This window comes from Tiliqua scincoides, chromosome 5, assembly GCF_035046505.1.
Source record: "Tiliqua scincoides isolate rTilSci1 chromosome 5, rTilSci1.hap2, whole genome shotgun sequence".
NCBI lineage: Eukaryota > Metazoa > Chordata > Lepidosauria > Squamata > Scincidae > Tiliqua > Tiliqua scincoides.
The window spans coordinates 130,724,765-130,748,650 of NC_089825.1; the positions used below are offsets into that span (position 1 = coordinate 130,724,765).

A 23,886-nucleotide genomic window follows, 5' to 3' on the forward strand; every position below is an offset into this window, starting at 1 on the left:
TGTTGGTGATGTCTTTGGAACAGGCTATTCAGTCATAGGGCATAGGAGAGCAGTGCTTTTAGGGCCCACTATGTTTGTGGTTTTATAAGCATCTGGCCCTCTCCAAAGGGATGATAGAAGATTTTACCTGGCCAAGAAATTAGATGCAACAGAAGTGTGTATGTGTGTGTGTGATCTTAACAGTTTCAACAAGTGAGCTTTTTACTTATATATGGCTTATTATATGGCTAATTCCCCTTCTGGTGTAATTGATAACAAAATGGGCTGCTATATTTTTTCCTTTCTAGTAGTGAGTGGTATGAGCTTTTATGTCACAAAGTTATATATTCTTTCACTGTTCTGAACCTTCATGATGGATAAAATGACACCTTCTGTTGAATCATTCAATTTTCTGGTTGTTTTTAAACCTGCAGTTCCCAAGTTGAAGATTAGGAAAAATGTACTGATATTTTTGTTGTTTGATGTGTGTTTGAAAGTTTTCAAAGGAACCTAGGAATTGGCACCCAATGACACATGGAAGACAATGTTGATGGCATTGAACATCACCATTCTTATACAGTGCTTTTAGCAAACCCAAATGGAAGCACCTAGTGTCCATGGACTAGTTGTCTTACTCTGTGCTAACTAACACATTATCATTTCTGTGTGTTTATATTGTGTTCTGCAATATAAGATGCAATGCAGTCTTTGTAGTGGTGTCTTCAGTCTTAACTTGAGAGATAAAAATAAAGCCAAGACATTGATTTGTCCAAAGATAAACCCAGATGTTAGCTGAGACAAAGCTAAAGACCTCTAGTTGTTGTGCATGCATGAAACACAACAAAGCCATATTTCTTTATACATTGGTATGTTACCGGTGAAAGATGTGCTGTGGACGATATTATGCACCATGTACATAATTTCTGAATGTGTTTCAGATTCTCACAGAATCTCACAACTCAGAACTTCTTTGTGGTGCGGTGTAATCTCATATAAGACTTTTAAAAGAGATGCAATGGGCCTTTCATGTTCTCAGCCCCTGCAAGTCCTCTTTATTGTAATAGGGAAGTTGATTTTAGAATACCTTTGGATGACTCCTAGCTTAAACTATGTTGCTGGAATTAGAAAACAACCAGAACTGATGCATTCTAGCTTCCCACATGGCTTTTCTCTTTCTCAGATTCCAGAGTGGGACCAGTTAGAACAGAGACTCTTGGGACACTTATGTGGTAGGAGATGAGAGACAGAGAGAGAAAGGGAAGAAAGAGCGCAAGAAGCCACAAGATAAAAAACAATGAATGTGCAAGGATGGTAGAAGAATGTCAATACCACTCTTTGAAGTGCAAACACTCTGCACACTGGAGCATGGCTCATCTAATGCTTTTAGCATCCTTTGAAAATGCCAGTTCAGAGTTGGAAAGATATTGTGTTTGCAATTTTCAAGAAAGTTGTATTTCCCACTAAATCCAAATGGAGAGTTGGATGCCTCAGTCCCTACTTGTATGTTTGAAAATTATTTACACTCACACCACCATTTCTCACAGGAAGCCAGATCGTTTTTCTTTGTTTTGAAAAAAAACAAAACATACTTTATTGCAAACTATCATTTTCTTCAAAAAGATGTGGCCAATGAATGAATTAACATTTAGGGCACATCTTTTAGAGATCCACCATTACCCCTCCTTTCCCCTGAAGAGCTGATAATGAAACAAAAGGAGACACAACAAGGGAGAGATACTGGTGGCAGTGGGGGACGGGGACGGAGACAGAGGTTGTTCAGGAGAAATCATGACACTGGTTAGTAGCAAGTGTTGGTGTCGGAGAGCACAAGGGAGACGTTGACATTGGTTGGTTTACCCGTGTTCTTGTCTACAGTCTTCTGAGTCATCTGGAGGGGCAACTCCTCGTGTCCCACCACACAAGTAAACCTGTCTCCAGCATTCCAATCCTGCTCATTGATGTTCAACATGCTGAAGGCAAAGTACTTCTCGGGTGTCTTGGACTCCATCGTGGCTTTGCTGGTGTAATACTCGTCAGGGCTCACCGGCTCGTCATTCCGGAGCCATTGCACAAAGAAGTCATTGGGGTAGAAACCTTTTATCAGGCAAGGGAGGGTGGCTTTTTCATGCAAAGCTAGTTCTTCATTAGATGGGGGAAGGACGTAGACAAGTGGAGGATAATGGGTGCCACCTGGATGGTGAGAAGGAGAAAGGGAAGAGAATGTCAAATGTACATTCCTTATAATTCCGAATCCTTGTGTGCTTTATTTCTTAAGATTCCAGTTAAATGGTGACCTACTGGTATGTAGGCATTGAGAGGCAGAAGGACACAGGACAGTATAGTGGATGCTCTTCAATTAGGTCAATTGGTTAGACTGATGAGACAAGAAAACTGACTAGGTCAGAATTTTAAAGGAGTCGCCTTCTAGCCAACCAGAAGCCGCCCTCACTTTTACTGAGTGTTGTGATTATATACTGTCTCCCTAAGGGACAGAAGACGGTGCTCACCTAAAAATCACTGCCTTTGATTGTAATAGTGTATAGTTTTTATGCTGGAGATTCTTCATTCATTTAGTGAGCTGTGTGTTGTGACCAGTGGTTTTGCCAACCTGTGCTAGCTCACAAGGAATGGCTGAAAAACAGAGTGTGCCTGATTTGGATGCAGGAAGGCCTTGGTCTCACAGTTTTGTCCATCTTTAAAGTCCCATCATGGTCCCAAGAATCTCTCAAAATAAAGTGTAGGAAGGAGAGCAGTGCTCAAATGGATATCATAGCAGGAGCTGCATGGTTCCAGCAGCTATTGAAGAGATCATTGGGTTTGTCAAAAGAATTTTGAAGAACCCCACTCCCATACAAAAATGCTTCCAATTTGGGCAGGGCTAAATTTTTCTGAGGGCATCCCAAAGCAGTTCTGAGCACTCTTCCAGATTTTGAGAGATGCTAAAACCAGTGGCACTGAGGGATGCCTAATCACTTTATAGGATGATATAAACTAGGCACCTACCATGAGGCTTCTTCAGGGGTTTGTCTTCAGGTTGAGGGAGCAGGCCTGGAAAAGCAGCTTTGCAGTTGAATGTGTCCTGGCTGTCGTACCACTCCTCCATGCACACAGTTGCCGTGGCGTCAACAAACAGCATGTCATTTCCCTGTTCTTTGGGAATTCCAATTGTGGTCTCCAGTGGTTTCCTGTCAGATCCTTGTGTCCAGGAGATGTTCAGTGGCTTCAGATCTGTACCGTAGGGTATATTGGAGACTCTGCAGGTCAGTTTGGCTGACTTGGTCTGGTACATATCGGCAAAGGATGGTGGGATGGTTTCTACCTGAACTTTCGTCTCACAGTCAGTACCTGAAGAGCAATTAAAAGAACATTGAGAGCACTGTTCGTGAATCAGAAAACAACATATTTGGCAATTTTTTAATCTCTCCTATCACGTAATTCTCCAAATGCCTTGTATCTGCTTTAAGTACCCAGCACACTTATGAATGCCTTTCCCTTTGGCCAACCACAATCTCAAAAATCATCTGTGCATCGTGTTCAGGAAATAACAGCTTGTAGGAAAGAGCTCTTTGTAGCTGTTCCATAACTAGAGAACTCTCTTCCCTTGGAGACCTCACAAAGCTCAGGTTTCTGAACCTCTTAGGGAAGCAGGTTCTCTGTTTGGCTATGATGACTAGGATAGATTGTTCAGCATGTCCCCATGCTACTTCTCTATTTTTTGAGCAATATCTTTTTTCTGTATCTGTTAAATGTAAATCTAATGAAATGCAATGCAGCCCTGAAGTAAGAGGGAAAGTTCCTTTACTTTGAGGAGGCCACCATGACTGCTCCCCACCCACTACAGGATGCAGCACACACCCCATTGGCATGGCTGCATCAGCCCTGGATATTTGGTTAGAACTGAGCCCTAAACAACATAATTGGAGCGGCAATAACATTTTGTACAATTTGATAATTGCAATAATTTCAGATTTGGACCTTTCGATTTTTCAGCTTTTGCTTTTGACATTAAAATGTTTGTTGTACAAATTTATACACCATCCTTCATTAATTAATGCATACTATGACGTACAGTGCAATCCTAAGCATGTCTACTCAGAAGTAAGTTCCATTGCATTCAATGGGGCTTACTCCCAGGAAAGTGTGGCTAGGATTGCAGCCTTAGGAACTTAAAAAAAAAAAAAAAGGAGAAGATTTAAGTGGACTTGTGGATGGACTTATTGATGTGTTTTAAGGCAATATCATTAAGCATGAACTTTCCAGTCATACTTTTTGATAATGCTTCTATAAAACCCCCAAATCATACAGCATCCATGACTGAAATATCTATTTTTTTTTAAATCATATCAAATTAGGAGAATATAAATTGCAAACGTTTACAAGCAACTCTGAATCAGGAGAATTTTCCTTTCCTTCCCCAGATTCTTTTTGGATCTGGTACCAGAGTTCGCCCTGAGTGTGGGCGCAGGGTGCCAGATATGGATGAATTTATACCCCGTACAACCTTTAAGCTGTTGTTGACCCCACCTCAGAGGCATCCTGGCAGGTGCTAATGCTGCCATTAAAAAAAGAAAAGAAAAAGGTTGTATTGAGAAGTTTTTGCTGGATCAGGCCCTAAAGAAAAAGCTCATTTGGTCACTTAGAACAAACCAATTTCCCGGATGCTCTGATTTTCAATTGGTGTGCCGCGAAAGGTCCCCAAGTGTGCCACAAGAGTTTGGAGCGCACAGCGGTAGAAAATCATTAAAAATCTTTTCCGGATTCTGGGGTTCATTTGCTAGGGCAAGAGTCTGTCCCTCTTCCTCCGCCAGCAGAGCCACAGAATCCGGAAGAGTCTCCCAAAAGCTGGAGGTGACATCATAAGAGGTGAAGACCATAGAGAAGACCATAGAGGTCTGTGTGCTGCGAAAATGGTTGAAAACCGCTGCTCTGAAGGAATATTTTAACTTACGTTTACAAAAAGAGTGTAGGTTGACGGTCTGTGTCAGGTTGGCCTCTCCGCTTTTCACTTCGCAAGTGAATTCCTTGTTGGTGACCCATTCAGACTTCAGAACTACGAGTTCACTTGTGATGCTGTATCCACTGCCGCTTTGTGAGACTGGGTTGCTGGTGGTGAAACCAGAGTCGAGCACTTGTCCCTCCTTCAGCCACTGGAGTGTGATTTTGTCCGTGGGCAGGTAATCCACATGGCAGATGATTGTGGAATTTAGGTAGCTGCTGGTTTCGAACGCGACGAGGGGGGGTGCACGGATAATCATCTCAGGTTCAAGTGGAATAGGTACAACTGGAAAAGATAATTGAAGGAAAGTTAATGTGGGTGATTCTGTCAATGTAAAGGGAAAAAAAATTGAATGCAGAAACAGAAGCCATGTGTGGGTGGAGAGGTCTAAACTGTGCCTAAGAACCTATTTTCTTCATCTCACACAGGAGATTTGCTCTCTAGCAGTTTGTGTGTGACCGCTTTTGGAGGAAAATGTTCACGTATGTTGGAATCAACGGGCGGCAGGGCTTCATTTGAGCCACGGCCGAGGAAAGTTCGGTACCCAAAGCCGGGCTCAGCCTCAGAAGAAATAAAAGAAGAATATCACTGAGCATATTTTACATGCCGCAGAGTAAGCGCATGCCAGAACATGTACCAATGCCTCTTATTAGCAGCCAGGCTTGCAGGACAGAGGATGTGGCTTCTATCATATCTGAATCTGATTCTTTCTCTTTTAAAGAAATTTACTTCTTGTTGTATGTAGGTTAACGTTCAGTACTAACTGCTACAATTTTTCCACTGGGCTATGGAGATGAAGAGATGGAGCGCTTCAGAAATTAATTAGTCTTTTTGTAGCATGCTTATAGGCAGACACCGCTGGAGGAGATAGCCACAGTCTCTCAGTGGCATCGCTCCAGGAGGGGTGGCAGGGCAAGTCCTGCAGGTGCCTCGATGTGCCGTGTAAGTGGCCCCTCTGCTTGCCATCAGAGCCATTCTGGGAGCAATGGCAATGCAGAGGTGCAAGAGTGCCTGCGCAGTGCTGTTGCTGCCTGGAATGGCTCCACCAGCTGATGGGAGGGGCTGCTTACACAGCACTTTGAGGTGCCTGGGGTACTCACTGCGCCACCCCTCCTGTTGCTACACCACTGGTTGGCAACCTTCAGTCTCGAAAGACTATGGGATAAGCCTACAGCACCGGGTATTCCCAGGCGGTCTCCCATCCAAGTACTAACCAGGCCTGACCCTGCTTAGCTTCCGAGATCAGACAAGATTGGGAGATAGTGTTCAATATAGGGAGATGGTTGGCAACCTTCAGTCTCGAAAGACTATGGTAGAAGCCTACAGCACCCGGTATTCCCAGGTGGTCTCCCATCCAAGTACTAACCAGGCCTGACCCTGCTTAGCTTCCAAGATCAGACGAGATCGGGCATGTGCAGGGTAACAGTTGCTGTTATGCCACTGCAGCCTAGGATAACAGCCTATGATTTCTGATTCTATTTGCTGTGAATATCTGAAACCCCATCACCTGCTTGGACAAAAGACAGACATTGAATTCACTTACCCTGACGGACAACGCGGGTCACTTTGTTTCCAGCAGGGTGGTCGGCCTTGCAGAAGAATGGAGAGTAAGTCTGCCAGTCGGAGTAAGAGACGGCCGCCTGGGAGGACGTGGTGGAAATCCCAGCAGTGTTGTCAAGAGGAGGGAATGACAAGACCTTGGCCGTATCGATCGTTTGATTATTCTGATCGTTCCAGGAGAAAGTGATAGTGCTGGGCATGAAATCCTTGGCCAGGCACCCAACGGTGATCTCGCCATTGTCTGAGTTGCTCCCGGAAGGTGGAATGAGGGGGAAAAGAGTTGGGGCAGTTGCGGAAGCTGAGAAGGAAGAAAAACAAAAGGATGGCGGGTTTGTGGAAGGTGTTAAATGTTCAGCTGGGATCGAGGAACTCTTGCTTCGTTGGGGAAGAAAGATAAAGTTGGTCAAACATTCAGATATACCTATTTTCCCTGAGTTGAGTAGGTAGTGCTTTTACTGTTGCATAGTTGTCCGACATGATGGTGCTAGATATTGTCATGTGTGGCCGCAGCAAATAGGACCCCAGCAGTGTGTTCAGTGTAATGGCTTTATTCCAACATGCTTAGAAACTACTTGTCCACTGTCTGTTCCTCTGAAATGGCACCATTTTGAACGTGGACCAATTGAGATGCAGTAAACAGGAGTGAAGAATTTTGTGAGATACTGATGTAAATGTTGAGTGAACACATGCATTCATGCAGACATACATGTTGTCTCTTCTGCCAGAGACAAATCATTAAGACTTCCTCTCGTTGTTGCACGACACCCACACATCCCAGAACAGGATCTGCCAGGCAAACCCTTACAGAATTCAGACTCTTTTGTAAACACCCAGCCAGATGTGAGCACATCTCAGCAACCTTCAGAGGCTCCTCAAAGGCCATCACCTTCCATCAAGCTCTCTTTATGAGAGCACAAAGACTCCTTAACTGTGTCTGTATTTTTCTGCTATCAAGGAAAAGATGTAAAAGCCCTTAAAACCATCAAGAGGCACTTTTCATTGTGTTTCCAGTAAGTTTTCTGACATTAGCAAACACCATTGAAATTCCCCAAGGAAGCACTCGCATGTTTGGTGCAGAAACACTGCTTGAAGATTTGGTTATCACAAAGACTTAATAGGCCTCATTGTCAGAGGTGACCAGAGATCCATTCAACTGATGTTTTGCTTTTTCCCCTGGACTTGTGTGTTTGTGAGATCATTGATAGCTGGAGATGAATTCACACATTATGCAGGACAGACATATCTAGGGAAACTTTTCACATTCTCATGCACAGGAGTTGGGACTCTACCTCCAACACTATGATGATCTGAGAATATAGGAGAACTTGAAAGACAATTCAGTCCCCCATGTGAAGATTAAAAATTGATTTTTTTAAAAAAGTCATGGGGAATCCAAGTTTTCTAGACAGAGCTGGAACAGGTCTACAACAGGGTCACAGAGACCTGAACCTCTTGCAGCTTCCTCTGTGTTGATATAAGGTAGAAAAGGTCCTACAGGAATTCCATCCTCTGTTCATCAGCAAAAACCATCAGGACCATCAAGTACCCAGGTAGACTTGCCAGAAACATTACCATTAGTGCTTATACATCAAGCTGCAGCTAAAGGCCCAACTACAGGAGGGAGCCTGGAACCAACTGTAAGGAGATGGTGTGAAAAGGAAATGTAACCTCCCAACATTCAGCTCAACAGTAGTGGGGAGGCAGGTGAGGCAGTGCCTCCCTGCTGGAGTCCTTCCAAAAGTGCCGTCACTGTGAGACGCATAGAAGCACTAACAACCCACATGCATGTAAGCAGAAAGGTAAGCAAAAAGGCCCCCCATAGCTCCCAACCAACAGCAGGCTTTCACCAAGCCTGGAGCTTCCCTCAACACTTGAAAACTACAAGCAGCAGCCACCCAGTTCCTCCATAGCTCACTGTAGGGCTTTGGATCCCAGAATTTCTCCCCACCCACCCCAGCTATAGCTACCGGACATCAGAAAGGTTCGAATGACTCCCAGCCGAGCAGTGGGCTTTGGGCAAGCTGGGGGAAGCCCCCAGCACTGCAAAGCCACAACCCACAGTCACCCAGTTCCTTCCTAGCTCATTGAGGGGCTTGAGAGACAGTTTCCCCACCTGCACCAGCCATAGCTACCAGTAATTGGAAAGGTCTCCAAGGCTCCCAGCGGAGCAGGGGACTTTGGGCAAGCTAGGGGAGACTGGAGCTTCCCTCAGCACTCCAAGGTCACTGCCAGAAGCCACACTGCTCCTCCCTAGCTCAGTACAAGGCTTCAAAGACACAGAGGTTCCTCCAACCACCCCAGCTGTAGCTACCAGCTCATCATTGTACCACCCAGTTATGGCTGCCACCAGTGAGAAACGCCTGCATGGCTCCCAGCTGAGCCATGGGTTTGAACAACCCTGAAGAGCCCAAAGATCCTTTTGCTACTCCAAAGTCCTCGCAGGGAGTTCTGTAGCTCAGTACTGAGGTATGGCAAGATGTTGGGTCTTCCACCTGCCTCAGCAGGGCTGCGATCAAATTGGAAAGCGTTCAAGATTCCCAGCACTTAGAGAGGCTAAGAGGGTACCAGAAGCTTCCCTCGCCACCTCAAAAGCATAGCTGGCAGTTCTTCTCTACCTCGGTTCTGGACGTTGGTGAGATGGCAGTTCTCTCACCAACCCCAGCAATAGCTGCCATTAACCAAACAGGCTCCCTACTGCAAAGCAGGCTTTGAAGAAGCTAGAGGAGCACAGAGCTTTTCTCGGCACCCTAAACCCATTGCCACAGCTACCCAGGTCCTCCCTAGCTCAGTGTGCCAAGCTTCAGAGATTCACTGGTCCCCCCCCCCACCCACCCCCAGCTCTAAGTTGCCATTAATCGCAAAGGCTTGCATGGCTCCGAACCAAGATACAGCCTTTCAGTTAGCTAGGGGTGCCTGGAGCTTCCTTCAGAACCACAAAGCCACTGCCGGGAGCCACAAAGTTCCTCCCTAGTTCAGCGCAGGGTTTCCGAGACACAGAGGTTCCCAAACCCAACCGAGCTATACCTATCGGTAAGCAGAAAGGCTCCCAATCGTGAAGGGGCTATGGGAAAGCTAAGGGAGCCTGGAGCTTCCCACAACACCTGAAAACTACAGCCAGCAGTCACCTAGTTCCTCTGTAGCTCAGTGCAGGACTTTGGAGGCTGGAGGTTCCCCCACTCGCCCCATCTATAGCTACCGGTAAGCAGAAAGCCTCCCATGGCTCCCAGCCAAGCTGCAGGCTTTCAACAAGCCAGGGGTAACTGGAGCTCCCCTCAAATGCTGAAAACCATAGCAGGCAGTGACCCAGTTGCTCCCTAGCTCAGTACAGAGCTTCAGTGAGACGGAGGTTCTCCCTCCTACCCCAACTGTAGCTACCAGTGATCGGAAAGGCTGGCATGGCTCCCAACAAAGCAGGGGGTTTGGGCAAACTAGGGGAAGCCAAAGCTTCCATCAGCACCCCAAATCCACTGTCCTGAGACAGGCAGCTCAGTGCAAGACTTCAGAGACACAGAGGTTCTACCACCCACCTCAGCTACAGCTACAAGCAATCTGAAAAGCTTGAACCAAGCGGGGGGCTTTGGGCAAACTAGGGGAAGCCAAAGCTTCCCTCAGCACCCCAAAGCCACAGCCAGCAGCCACCCAGTTCCTCACTAGCTCTGCGCAGGACTTCAGGGACACAAAGTTTCCCACCCGCACCAGCTATAGCTGCCAGTAATCAGAAAGGTCTCCAAGCAAGCAGGGGGCTTTGGGCAAGCTTGGGGAGTCAGGAGGTTTCCTCAGTACCCCAAAGTTACTGCCAGGAGCCACGCTCCTTCTCCATAGCTCAGTACAAGGCTTCAAAGATGCAGAGGTTCCTCCACCCACCCGAGCAATTAAAAAGACTTGTCTGGCTCCCAGCCGAGCAGCAGGCTTGTGACAAGCTAGGGGTCTTGTCACAAGACTGGAGCTTTCCTCCATGCCTCAAAACTATAGGCAGCAGCCACCCAGTTCCTCTGTAGCTCACCGCCCCAGCTATAGTTATCAGTAATCAGAAAGACATGCACGGCTCTCAACGAAGCCGGGTGCTTTGGGCTAGGGGAGCCCGGAGCTTCCTTCAGAACCCCAAAGCCAGTCTCACGAACCTCACGGTTGCTCCCTAGCTCACTGCGGGCTTTGGAGACACAGAGCTTCCCCCACCTGCTCCAGCGAGTAAACTGAAAGGCTTACAAGGCTCCCAACTGAGCAGGTGGCTTTGGAAAAGCTAGGGGAGACCAGAGCTTCCCTCAGCACTCCAAAGACACAGCCTGAATAAACCAAGTTCCTTCTTAGCTTGGCACAGGGTTTTGAAGACACAAAGGTTCCCGCAACCTGCCCAGCTATAGCAACCAGTAAGCAGAAAAGCTTGGATGGCTCCCAACTAAGCAGGGGTTTGGGGCAAGCCTGGGGAGCCCGGAGCTGCCTTCAGCACCCCAGAGCCATTGCTGGGATCCATGCAGTTCCTGCCTAGCTCCTTGCAGTGCTTCAGAAATACATTGGGTCTCCCACCCGCCTTAGCTATGGCTACCAGTAATTCAAAAGGCTTGAATGGCTCCCCAGCTCAGTGAAGGGCTTTGGAAACACAGAGCTTCCCCACCTGCACCAGCTATAGCTACCAGTAATCAGAAAGGTCTCCAAAGCTCCCAACTGAGCAGGGGACTTTGGGCAAGCTAGGGGAGCCCTGAGGTTCCCTCAGCACCCCAAAGTCACTGCCAGGAGCCATGCTGCTTCTCCCTAGCTCTGTACAAGGCTTCAAAGATGAAGAGGTTCCTCCACCTTCTCTAGCTATGGCTCCCAACTAAGCAGTAAGCTTTCAACAAGCTAGGGGAGCCCAGAGCTTTCCTCAGTGCCTCAGAACTACACACATCAGCCCCCGAGCTCCTCTGTAGCTTGGTGCAAGGCTTCAGATCCCCGAGTTTTCCCCACCAGCCCTAGCTATAGCTTCCAGTAATCGGTAAGACATGCATGGCTCTCAAACAAGCAGGGTGCTTTGGGCCAGGGAGCCTGGAGCTTCCTTCAGAACTCCAAAGCCATTCCTGGGAGCCACATGGTTCTTCCCTACCTCGGCGCAGGGCTTCGGAGACACAGAATTTCTCCACCTGCCCCAGCTAGTAGTCTGAAAAGCTTACAAGTCCCCCAAGGGGCTTTGGGAAAGCTAGGGGAGACCAGAACTTCCCTCAGCACCCCAAAGATACAGCCAGAAGCCACCAGGTTCCTTCCTAGCTCGGTGCAGGGTTTTGAAGACAAAGAGGTTCCCCCAGCCTGGCCAGCTATAGCTACCAGTAAACAGAAAGGTCTCCAAAGCTCCCAACTGAGCAGGGGGCTTTGGGCAAGCCTGGGGAGCCTAGAGCTGCCTTCAGTACCCCAGAGCCACTGCTGGGATCCACACACTTCCTCCCTAGTTCATTGCAGGGCTTCAGAGATACATTGGTTCTCCCACCCGCCCGAGCTATAGCTACCAGTAATCAGAAAGGCTTGAATGGCTCCCAGCCGAGCGGTGGGCTTTGGGCAAGTTAGAGGAAGCCAAAACTTGCCTCAGCACCCCCTCAGCACCCCAAATTTACTGCCAGGAGCCAGGCTACTCCTCCATAGCTCGGTAAAAGGCTTCAGCTCCCCCACCCACCCCAGCTGTAGCTAGCAGCAATCAGAAAGGCTTACCTGGCTCCCTACTGAGCGGCAGGCTTGCGACAAGCTAGGGGAGCCCGGAGCTTTCCTCAATGCCTCAAAACTACAGGCAGCAGCCACCCAGTTCCTTTGTAGCACAGTTTTGGAGACATAGAGCTTCCCCACCTGTACCAGCTATAGCTACCGGTAATCAGAAAGGTCTCCAAAGCTCCCAACTGAGCAGGGGGCTTTGGGCAAGCTAGGGGAGCCTGGAGCTTTCCTTAGCACCCCAAAGTTACTGCCAGAAGCCACACAGCTCCTCCCTAGCTCTGTACAAGGCTTCAAAGATGCAGGGGTTCAGCTGACAGCAATCAGAAATGCTGGCCTGGTTCCCAACCAAGCTGTGAGCTTTCGACAAGCTAGGGGAGCCCAGAGCTTCCCTCAACACCTGCAAACCACAGTCAGCAGCCATGCATTCCTCCCTAGCTCAGTGCTGGGTTTTGGAGACACAGAGGTTCCCTCACCCACTTTAGCTATACCTACCAGGAATCAGACAGGATGCTATTGCTCCCAACTAAGCTTTGGTCAAGTTAGGAGAGCTCAGAACTTCCATCAGCACCTCAAAGCCACTGCCGGCAGCCACCCAGTTCCTTCCTAGCTCAGTGCAGGGCTTCGAAGCTACAGAGGCTCCCCCAGCCTTCCCAGCTGTAGCTACCAGTAATAAGAAACGCTTGCCTGGCTCCCAACTATGCAGGGGTTTGGGGCAAGCTTGGGGAGCCCAAAGCTTCCCTCAGCACCCCAGAGGCAATGCTGGGAGCCACATGGTTCCTCCCTAGCTCACTGCAGGGCTTTAGAGATGCAGTGGTTCCTCCACCCGCCCCAGCTATAGATACCAGTAATCTAAAAGGCTCCCAAGCAAGTAGTGGGCTTTGGGCAAGCTAGAGGAAGCCAAAGCTTCCCTCAGCACCCCAAAGCCACTGCCGGCAGCCACCCAGTTCCTCCCTCGCTCAGTGCTGGGCTTCGGAGACACAGAGGTTCCCTCACCCGCTTTAGCTATACCTACCAGGAATCAGAAAGGATTGTTCCCAACTAAGCCTTGGAAGCTCAGAGCTTCCATCAGCACCTCAAAGCCACCCAGTTCCTCCCTAGCTGAGTGCTGGGCTTCGAAGAAACAGAGGTTTCCTCAGCCTTCCCAGCTATAGCTACCAGCTTGCATGGCTCCCAACTGTGCAGGGCTTTGGGGCAAGCTTGGGGAGCCCGGAGCTTCCCTCAGCACCCCAGAGGCAATGCTGGGAGCCACATGGTTCCTCCCTAGCTCACTGCAGGGCTTTAGAGACACAGTGGTTCCCCACCCTCCCCAGCTATAGATACCAGTAATTAGAAAGCCTTGAATGGCTCCCAACTGAGCGGTGGGCTTTCGGGAAGCTAGAGGAAGCCAAAGCTTCCCTCAGCACCCAAAGCCACTGCCAGCAGCCACCCAGTTCCTCCCTAGCTCAGTGCTGGGCTTCGGAGACACAGAGGTTCCCTTACCCGCTTTAGCTATACATACCAGGAATCAGAAAGGATTGCTCCCAACTAAGCCTTGGTCAAGCTAGGAGATCTCAGAGCTTCCATCAGCACCTCAAAGCCACCCAGTTCCTCCTTAGCTCAGTGCTGGGCTTCGAAGAAACAGAGGTTTCCTCAGCCTTCCCAGCTATAGCTACCAGCTTGCATGGCTCCCAACTGTGCAGGGCTTTGGGACAAGCTTGGGGAGCCCGGAGCTTCCCTCAGCACCCCAGAGGCAATGCTGGGAGCCACATGGTTCCTCCCTAGCTCACTGCAGGGCTTTAGAGACACAGTGGTTCCCCACCCTCCCCAGCTATAGATACCAGTAATTAGAAAGCCTTGAATGGCTCCCAACTGAGCGGTGGGCTTTCGGGAAGCTAGAGGAAGCCAAAGCTTCCCTCAGCACCCAAAGCCACTGCCAGCAGCCACCCAGTTCCTCCCTAGCTCAGTGCTGGGCTTCGGAGACACAGAGGTTCCCTTACCCGCTTTAGCTATACCTACCAGGAATCAGAAAGGATTGCTCCCAACTAAGCCTTGGTCAAGCTAGGAGATCTCAGAGCTTCCATCAGCACCTCAAAGCCACCCAGTTCCTCCTTAGCTCAGTGCTGGGCTTCGAAGAAACAGAGGTTTCCTCAGCCTTCCCAGCTATAGCTACCAGCTTGCATGGCTCCCAACTGTGCAGGGCTTTGGGACAAGCTTGGGGAGCCCGGAGCTTCCCTCAGCACCCCAGAGGCAATGCTGGGAGCCACATGGTTCCTCCCTAGCTCACTGCAGGGCTTTAGAGACACAGTGGTTCCCCACCCTCCCCAGCTATAGATACCAGTAATTAGAAAGCCTTGAATGGCTCCCAACTGAGCGGTGGGCTTTCGGGAAGCTAGAGGAAGCCAAAGCTTCCCTCAGCACCCAAAGCCACTGCCAGCAGCCACCCAGTTCCTCCCTAGCTCAGTGCTGGGCTTCGGAGACACAGAGGTTCCCTTACCCGCTTTAGCTATACATACCAGGAATCAGAAAGGATTGCTCCCAACTAAGCCTTGGTCAAGCTAGGAGATCTCAGAGCTTCCATCAGCACCTCAAAGCCACCCAGTTCCTCCTTAGCTCAGTGCTGGGCTTCGAAGAAACAGAGGTTTCCTCAGCCTTCCCAGCTATAGCTACCAGCTTGCATGGCTCCCAACTGTGCAGGGCTTTGGGACAAGCTTGGGGAGCCCGGAGCTTCCCTCAGCACCCCAGAGGCAATGCTGGGAGCCACATGGTTCCTCCCTAGCTCACTGCAGGGCTTTAGAGACACAGTGGTTCCCCACCCTCCCCAGCTATAGATACCAGTAATTAGAAAGCCTTGAATGGCTCCCAACTGAGCGGTGGGCTTTCGGGAAGCTAGAGGAAGCCAAAGCTTCCCTCAGCACCCAAAGCCACTGCCAGCAGCCACCCAGTTCCTCCCTAGCTCAGTGCTGGGCTTCGGAGACACAGAGGTTCCCTTACCCGCTTTAGCTATACCTACCAGGAATCAGAAAGGATTGCTCCCAACTAAGCCTTGGTCAAGCTAGGAGATCTCAGAGCTTCCATCAGCACCTCAAAGCCACCCAGTTCCTCCTTAGCTCAGTGCTGGGCTTCGAAGAAACAGAGGTTTCCTCAGCCTTCCCAGCTATAGCTACCAGCTTGCATGGCTCCCAACTGTGCAGGGCTTTGGGACAAGCTTGGGGAGCCCGGAGCTTCCCTCAGCACCCCAGAGGCAATGCTGGGAGCCACATGGTTCCTCCCTAGCTCACCGCAGGGCTTTAGAGACGCAGTGGTTCCCCCACCCTCCCCAGCTATAGATACCAGTGATCAGGAAGGCTTGAATGGCTTCCAACCAAGCGGTGGGCTTTGGGCAAGCTAGAGGAAGTCAAATCTTCTCTCAGCACCCCAAGGCCACTGCCGGCAGCCACCCAGTTCCTCCCTCGCTCAGTGCTGGGCTTCGGAGACACTGAGGTTTCCCCACCCTCACCAGCTATGGCTACCATCAGAAAGGCTTACCTGGCTCCCAACTGAGCAGCAGGCTTGCAACAAGCTAGGGGAGCCCAGAGCTGCCCCCATCATCTGAAAACCGCAGCTAGCAGCCACCCGGTTCCTCCGTAGCCCCAAAGCCACCCGGTTTCTCCCTACTTCAATGCCAGGCTTTGGAGACCCAGTGCTTCCCCCACCTACTCTTGCTATAGGTACCAGCTATAAGAAAGTCTTGCATTGCTCCGAACGGAGCAGGAGGCTTTGGGCAAGCTAGCAGAGCCCAGAGCTTCCCTCAGCACCTGAAAACCACAGCCAGCAGCCTTATAGTCCTCCCCCCCTAGCTCCGTGCTGGGCTTCGGAGACCCAGTGGTTCTCCCAGCTGCCCCTGCTATAGCTGCCGGTACGCAAAAAGTCATGTCTGGCTCTTGCCTGAGCGATGGGCTGTCAACAAGCTAGGGGAGCAAGGACCTTCTCTCAACACCCTAAGGTCACAGCAGGGAGCCCCCAGCTGTTCTCTAGTTCTTTATCAGAGTTCTCTGAGATAGTGGTTCTCCTACACACCTCAGCTAAAGCTGCTATTCATCTTAAAGGCCTTTGTGGCTTTCAGCCAAGCTTTGGAGAAGCTAGGGGACACCAGAAGCATCCCCCACCACCCCAAAGCCACAGCTGGCAGCCACCCAGTTCCTTCATAGCTGGTTCAGGGGAGAGTGGTTCCCCCACCCTCTTGAGCGATCACTGCTATCTATAGGAAAGGCTTTCACACAGCAAAAGCTCCTGGGTTCTCAGTGACTGTCTCTATAGCGAAGCGCCGGTTGTACTCGTCTTGCTATCCCCCACTGAAGCTGTAGTTAATTGCCCTTGCTGCGGCTACAATGGGTATAAATCTAAAGCTGCTATCAGTCTGGGAGGCTTGTCTGGTAACAGCATCAGGCAACAGGCAACAGGAATACTTCCACTCTGCCTCCCCAAAGGAGTGTCAAATAGCAGTCTTCCTTTTTGCAAAGCTTCAGGGATCCTAGGAGGTCTGGTTCACCATCTAGCCACACCGGATCTATTATTTAGCTGTTTGGGGCCGGTGTCTGCTTGCCACCCTGAGATGTGCTGAATCCCTGGGATGCTGAGGGCATCCCTGTTGCCATGGTTATTAAGTGAGATGGGGGAAGATGGGTATTGATTCTAAATCACAAGACACCTATCATAATATCGAGAATGACGGCTACATGATTGAACAGCATTAATATTTCTCTCATTCAGAATGAAAAACACTGTCAGCTAAACATGAAAATGTTAATTTATAGCTAATTGACTGGAAAAGAAATTAATCACCCAGGAACAAAGCAAGCAAATCTGTTTCCAATCCGCATTATAAACTAATTCCTGAACCTACTTGATACTCAGTCAAAGAACTGAAAATAATTCATTTCATTCCATCAGATTCCAAATCTACTACTTATCTAAATCAATCAATCAAACTGCAAGTTTGAAAGTACTCCAGAAAGATAAAATGTCCTAAAGTCCCAGCCTCATAGGATGAAGAATAAAATGAAGCATACTAAAAATGAACAATAAAGGACCTTGTCCGTCTCCAAAACTTACAAAACTTAAGAATTATTCAAAGAAAATCAATAATAAATTAATATTTGCCACCACAAATTTATTCTATCTTTGAAATTATGCTTTCTTATTAGCAAAAACAGGAAATAGCAAGACCCCACACACATTATTATTATACTGCAATATAATAAAATACTTCTTGAACTGTATTTTGAAATGTTCAATTGGTTCCACATGGATAATAACCATTAACATTAGTTAATAATCATTAGTTCTAAACTGTAATAAAAAAGGTTAAAAAGCATGTTAAAAGTCCTGCTAGAGACATAATCAAACCTTCTTTCTTAAATATATCGTTTAAATGTATAATATCTAGATGAAGAAGAAAAAAAAAAAAACATGCACAAACCTCTGGAACTTCAGTGTCAATTGCTAAGAGAAACAAAGACTATTTTTTTTTTCTTTCCTAAGTCAAAAACATGATAAATCTGGGTTATTTTGGGGGGGGGGGGAAACCAAAAATCTTATAAAGGCAGGTGTTAATTTGTTGTTTTCGAAACAGACAGGGCTATTTCCACTCATGCAAAGACGTTGTACATGCTGCAGAAGTAATGAAACGGAACTTGGAGTCTTAAAATAAACTGAAACCGAGAAATGAATCTGTAGCCACCTGCTCCCTCAATTCCCCTTAAACGTTCCTGCTTTCTTAGCCTCCATTTTAGGTTTACGAAAAGAGAAAAATCGCTTTTGAAAAATCTTTCATTAATTGCTTTAGCCATTTTAGATTCTATGCATATTAATTAGCTATTAACTTATTGTGCCATTAAGTACAAGATTATTCTTCCCTATGGAAATACTACTCAGCCGAGAGTCCCCCAAGAACCTTAATCAGTCCCAGAATGCACAAGAAAGGGGATTGTACCTCTGAACATGTAAAAAGTGCATTTTCTTCTCTTTTGAGAAAAATGAGCAAGTGCCTACCAGACCGGTATGAAGAAAGGGACTTTAGGTCAGAAAGAAGAAAGGAAAGATCCTGAGAAAGAAATAATTCAGTGACACCATATTTATTGAGGTTTGAGCTTTCATGTAACATACATCGTACTTCACCTAATTCATTTAAAGTTTTCATTAATCTGGTGATGTAGTGTCTTGCTTATGAAAGCTCATTCCATAGAACTTTGTTGTTCTTTAAGGTGTCACAGGACTCTGTTGATTTTGCTTTAACCACATAACAGAGTTAGAGCCCAATCCTATGCATGTCTACTCAGAAGTAAGTCCCATTAGAGTCAGTGGGGCTTACTCCCAGGAAAGCTTGGATAGGACTGGGCTGTTACTCTACCAGTGAATTGCCAAACATGAAATGGATGGATAAAATAAATATCCAGATACACCAAGGGATAGATAAACCACAAATGATAGAATTAAAGGATGAATGAACTAGAAAGAATTACTTTGAACTGAGAAATACATATCAATGGTGGTCAGATTGATTTATATTTTCTAAACTGTGGATGTCACAAAAATGCAGTTCTAGTTCTGTGTTTGAACTTTTGATCCACAAAGAAGAGACATAAATATATATTTTATGAAAAAATGTCATCTTGCAATTCAGAAAGATCTCAAAACTGCTTTAAAGGTTGGAGAAATCAACATTGAATGAAATTCGTTTGACTTGGAAGACATTGATTTACCTAAAGTTACGAAGCCCAGGCTCCCCTGGCCCCCTGTAGCCTAATTCATACGCAATGTCTAATGACACAATATTTAATACTGTAAAATCACTAAGGACAGGACTTTATAAAGAAACCGCGGAGATATTAGGGTAGGCGAGTCCCTTATTTCAACCCCCAGTGAATTTAAATGCAATTTTTGCCCAATTAAGGCACTTCAGAAAGGAAAATCACAGAGAAATTTTGGTCCCTGGTTTATGAACTATGTGGGAGACAAACAGAACTATCTTATGCATTTTTACTCAGAAGTAAATCTCATTGAATTCAATGGGACATACTCTCAGGAAAGTATATACAGGATTGCAGTATAAAGTTCAGTTCTCACAAATGCCCATGAAACACTCCTTGGTGAATTCAAAAAAGTTGCCTTAAGTAATCAATAAAAACAAGGAAAATCCTTCCAACTGGATATATTAAAAAGAGGATTTTTTTTTACCTGATGTAACGGTGACCATGGTGCCAGATCCCCAGTAGTCAAACCAGTTATCACACTGGAATATATTTATGGAGACATGCAACAAGAACCTTGTCTGCTCAAAAAATGTATTAAGTCATTGGGAGTAAATACATCCCATGGATATTTACTTGGGAGTAAATCCCATGAAATTTAGTGGCACATCCAGGTACAGAATAAGACTCTAAGGTCCAATCCTATCCACACTTACCTGGGAGTAAGGCCCATTGACTATAATGGGGCTTACTTCTGAGTAGACATGCATAGGATTGGCTCTTAAAACAAACTGTCTTTGCACTTTAAGATTTTTGAGACGTTGGGTAGAAAAGAAAATCTCAGACTACTTTAAATTGCAACCCTCTGCGCACACATATTCTACATAAATTAAATTATATTCTAATAAGTTCTAAATAAATTCTAAGTGAAACTGTTTGAGCTTGCATTTTGGGCGACTTCAGTCACTGGGCTTTTCTGAATCAGACTGAAGATCTATCCAGTCCAGCGCTTTCAGCCCAATTCTGCACATGTCTACTCAGAAGTAAGCCTCACTGAGTTCAATGGGACTTACTCCCAGGTCAGTGTGTATTAGGATGGCAGCCTTTGTCTCCAACAACTGGTCATCCCAGTTATTCTGAAACAGTCCCATTTAACTGAATCATGTTTCTCTGAAGTAATACTGCAACCCACCCTCAGTTCCCAAACACAGACGCTAATATAAATGCCAAGATTGTTAAACTTTTCAAAGACTTCAAAATAGGAGGAAAAAGCACCTAAAATCACTCTGTTAAAAACCAGCAGGCTTAAAAGGAATTAAAATCATACCTGAAGTGACTGTGACCATTGTTCCTTGACCCCAGTAGTCGAAGTAGTCACACTGCATCAATCCTAACTATACCATGCACAAAAACCTAACAAGGAATACTTCTAACCTTTGCAACCACCAAAACTCTGGATATTCCTCATTTCAGAGTTCCAGACCCTGCAAATCCTAAATTTAGTTCTATGTGCCAAACAAAAATCAATTTAACTGGACTGATATATAATTCACAGTAGAAGCCTCTGCGCGTCTACTCAGAAGTAAGCCCCACTGAGTTACATGGGACTTATTTCAAGTAAGTGTGTAATGGATGGCAACCTGACATTGATTTTAGACTTCATGTTGTCTTCTTTGGAGACAATGATTGGTCTTGAGTAACTAGACTGAGAAAAGTGATTGAAAGAGATGCTTTGGAGCTAACAGGCCACAGGTTATCTCATGACTACTTCCCAAAAAATGACAGAAAATTCACCCAAAATGTAAAAGAAAAACATTAGATAAACCGAATGAAGCACACTCGACTTACCGCTGGTCACTGTGACCATTGTTCCTGCACCCCAGACGTCGAAAGCATAGTAGTCACAGTGGTGTTAACTCCTATCTTCGATGTCTAAAAACATAGTGGCCTCAGAACAAAACAGCCCAGAGAAAAGGTCTCTTTCCGTCCTTCTATTCTACATGGTCTCTCATGCACACAATTACACCTTTCATCTCTTAAAATTAAGCCTACACTTCTCCTTGCCATATCAAAGAGAAATGAAAAAGTCTAACCCTACCATCAAACTTTTAAGAAATTTTTCAAACGTGGCCAAGTTGTTCGGGAATATCTGATCATTTTGTGAACAGGTCAAGAGGTTTGGAACATGGAGCGGAAAAAGAGAGAGAAAATCTTTACCTGGACTGACGATCACTGTGGTTCCTTGGCCCCAGTAATCGAAAGCATTGTAGTCACACTGATTACTTTGCCCATGCCACTGGAACAAAAACTGGATAGTTCTGTTCTATCATATTAGTATTCAGTATTAAGACCACCAGTGTGGAGACATCGGCGTCTTTTGATGGTCACTGAGGTTCCTTGCCCCCAATAGTCGAAGTAGCCATAATACCACACTATTTAACCTTCTGCTACAAATCCTTGTTAGAAATAGTTAACGGATCTTTACTACTACAAAACTGGGTAGTACTTGTAATGCAATCCTATGCCTGTCTACTCAGAAGTACTTCTCATTGTGTTCAGTGGGGCTTATTCCCAGGAAAATGCGCATAAAACTGCGCATAAAATTGCATAAAATGCGCATAAAATTGCAGTCTGGCTTTACTCCAACTATATAACAGAGGTTTCTGGTACACAACAGTCAAAGAATAAACAGTGTCACCTTGACACTTTGTGTTTCCTAGGAAGGAAACAGATTTTCTTCAACATTTAAAGAAGACAGAAATTAAAATTGGAAAAATAGGTTAAGCCTGATCTTTACATATAAAAAATTCAAGGGAGTTTTATTTTTTACCTGAAGTGACGGTCACTGGGGTCCCAGGGCCCCAATAGTCGAAGCGCCAGTGACACACTGGCAAAATCTCTTTTCAGTGACATACAAAAAGCCGAGCTACAGTTTTTACAGGGAACAAGAGGACTTTCAAGACAAAACGAATTCCCACATTTTTTGATTGCAATTAAAAAAAAAAAAAAACTTATGAAGAAGTCCTAATGATGTTTGGAGAACTTACTCACATGTATCTGCTTGAACTATGGATTTTTGCTCAAATTTTATAATAGCATCTGTTAATTGTATAACCCTATATAATTATTTGATTGACCAGAACTTCTGTTCTCACAAATAAAATGAAATCCTCAGATTTTCACTGAGTTAAGCAACTAGCCACACCCCAGTCATTCCTGCACAGCCCCATAGACATGAATAGGCCTACTCTAGTGCAAACAGGTTGTGAATTTGCAAGTATTAGTCTATAAAATCCACAAAGAGTTCTATTCCCCTTTAAATGTGGTATTTATCCTTGCTAATCTTGAAAGAGAGCAAATCCAGAATTTAGGAGGTGACACAGAAAGGATCACATGTGCTAATTTAACTGTGAGTCATAACTACAGCATTTGAGGAATAGAAATAATTACCCGAAGTGACGGTCACCTTTGTTCCTGGTCCCCAGTAGTCAAGCTCCCAGTAGCACAGAGATATTTCTAACTGGGAACCTGGCACAAAATCCCAATTCCAGCTGGATATGGGCATTCTGCCCATATTGTGTTGGTCTAATGAAGAAATGGACTCACACACCCACCCCCCTTTTTTGCTCTCAAATAATCTTCCTGATCTGTCTTCTCACTTCCCAGGGTGACCTTTTTAAAAATGTTATTTTGATTGCTTTTGCCAATTATGGAATTACACAAAATTCTTAGGGTTCACTTCACACTGATTAGAAGAACGTGGATTTCTGATCTTTGCACAACTGTGGCTAGGCTGTCCAGATTCTGAGATTTAGGTGTTTGTGCAAAGGAATATCAAAGGCAGCCCTTAGCCGCCACTGTCTCCAAACAATCCTACAATTGCATTTCACATGGCACAGATATCTTAAGACATAACAAAAATACTTTCCAGAATATAATGGATTAATGGATCAGTGTGCATTATGATGGCAGCCTTTGTCTCCAACAACAGGTCATCCCAGTTATTCTGAAACAGTCCCATTTAACTGAATCATGTTTCTCTGAAGTAATACTGCAACCCACCCTCAATTCCCAAACACAGACGCTAATATAAATGCCAAGATTGTTAAACTTTTCAAAGACTTCAAAATAGGAGGAAAAAGCACCTAAAATCACTCTGTTAAAAACCAGCAGGCTTAAAAGGAATTAAAATCATACCTGAAGTGACTGTGACCATTGTTCCTTGACCCCAGTAGTAGAAGTTGTCACACTGCATCAATCCTTTCTATACCATGCACAAAAACCTAACAAGGAATACTTCTATCCTTTGCAACCACCAAAACTCTGGATATTCCTCATTTCAGAGTTCCAGACCCTGCAAATCCTAAATTTAGTTCTATGTGCCAAACAAAAATCAATTTAAGTGGACTGATGTATAATTCACAGTAGAAGCCTCTGCATGTCTACTCAGAAGTAAGCCCCACTGAGTTACATGGGACTTATTTCAAGTAAGTGTGTAATGGATGGCAACCTGACATTGATTTTAGACTTCATGTTGTCTTCTTTGGAGACAATGATTGGTCTTGAGTAACTAGACTGAGAAAAGTGATTGAAAGAGATGCTTTGGAGCTAACAGGCCACAGGTTATCTCATGACTACTTCCCAAAAAATGACAGAAAATTCACCCAAAATGTAAAAGAAAAACATTAGATAAACCGAATGAAGCACACTCGACTTACCGCTGGTCACTGTGACCATTGTTCCTGGACCCCAGACGTCGAAATCATAGTAGTCACAGTGATGTTAACTCCTATCTTCGATGTCTAAAAACATAGTGGCCTCAGAACAAAATAGCCCAGAGAACAGGTCTCTTTCCGTTCTTCTATTCTACATGGTCTCTCATGCACACAATTACACCTTTCATCTCTTAAAATTAAGCCTACACTTCTCCTTGCCATATCAAAGAGAAATGAAAAAGTCTAACCCTACCATCAA

The 23,886-nt window shown here is 45.9% G+C and overlaps 1 pseudogene and 1 gene segment (V, D, J or C); both read right to left on the reverse strand.

Annotated features, from left to right (window-relative positions):
• Positions 1-1,535: 1,535 nt before the first annotated feature.
• Positions 1,536-23,886, reverse strand: part of LOC136651391 (Ig mu chain C region secreted form-like) — a 112,843-nt gene continuing 90,492 nt past the window's right edge. The window contains 5 exon segments of the C gene segment in view: positions 1,536-2,169; positions 2,983-3,324; positions 4,928-5,260; positions 6,519-6,833; positions 19,400-19,454. Coding sequence covers positions 1,778-2,169; positions 2,983-3,324; positions 4,928-5,260; positions 6,519-6,833; positions 19,400-19,454 — 1,437 coding nt within the window.
• Positions 6,293-6,412, reverse strand: LOC136654797 (5S ribosomal RNA; annotated as a pseudogene).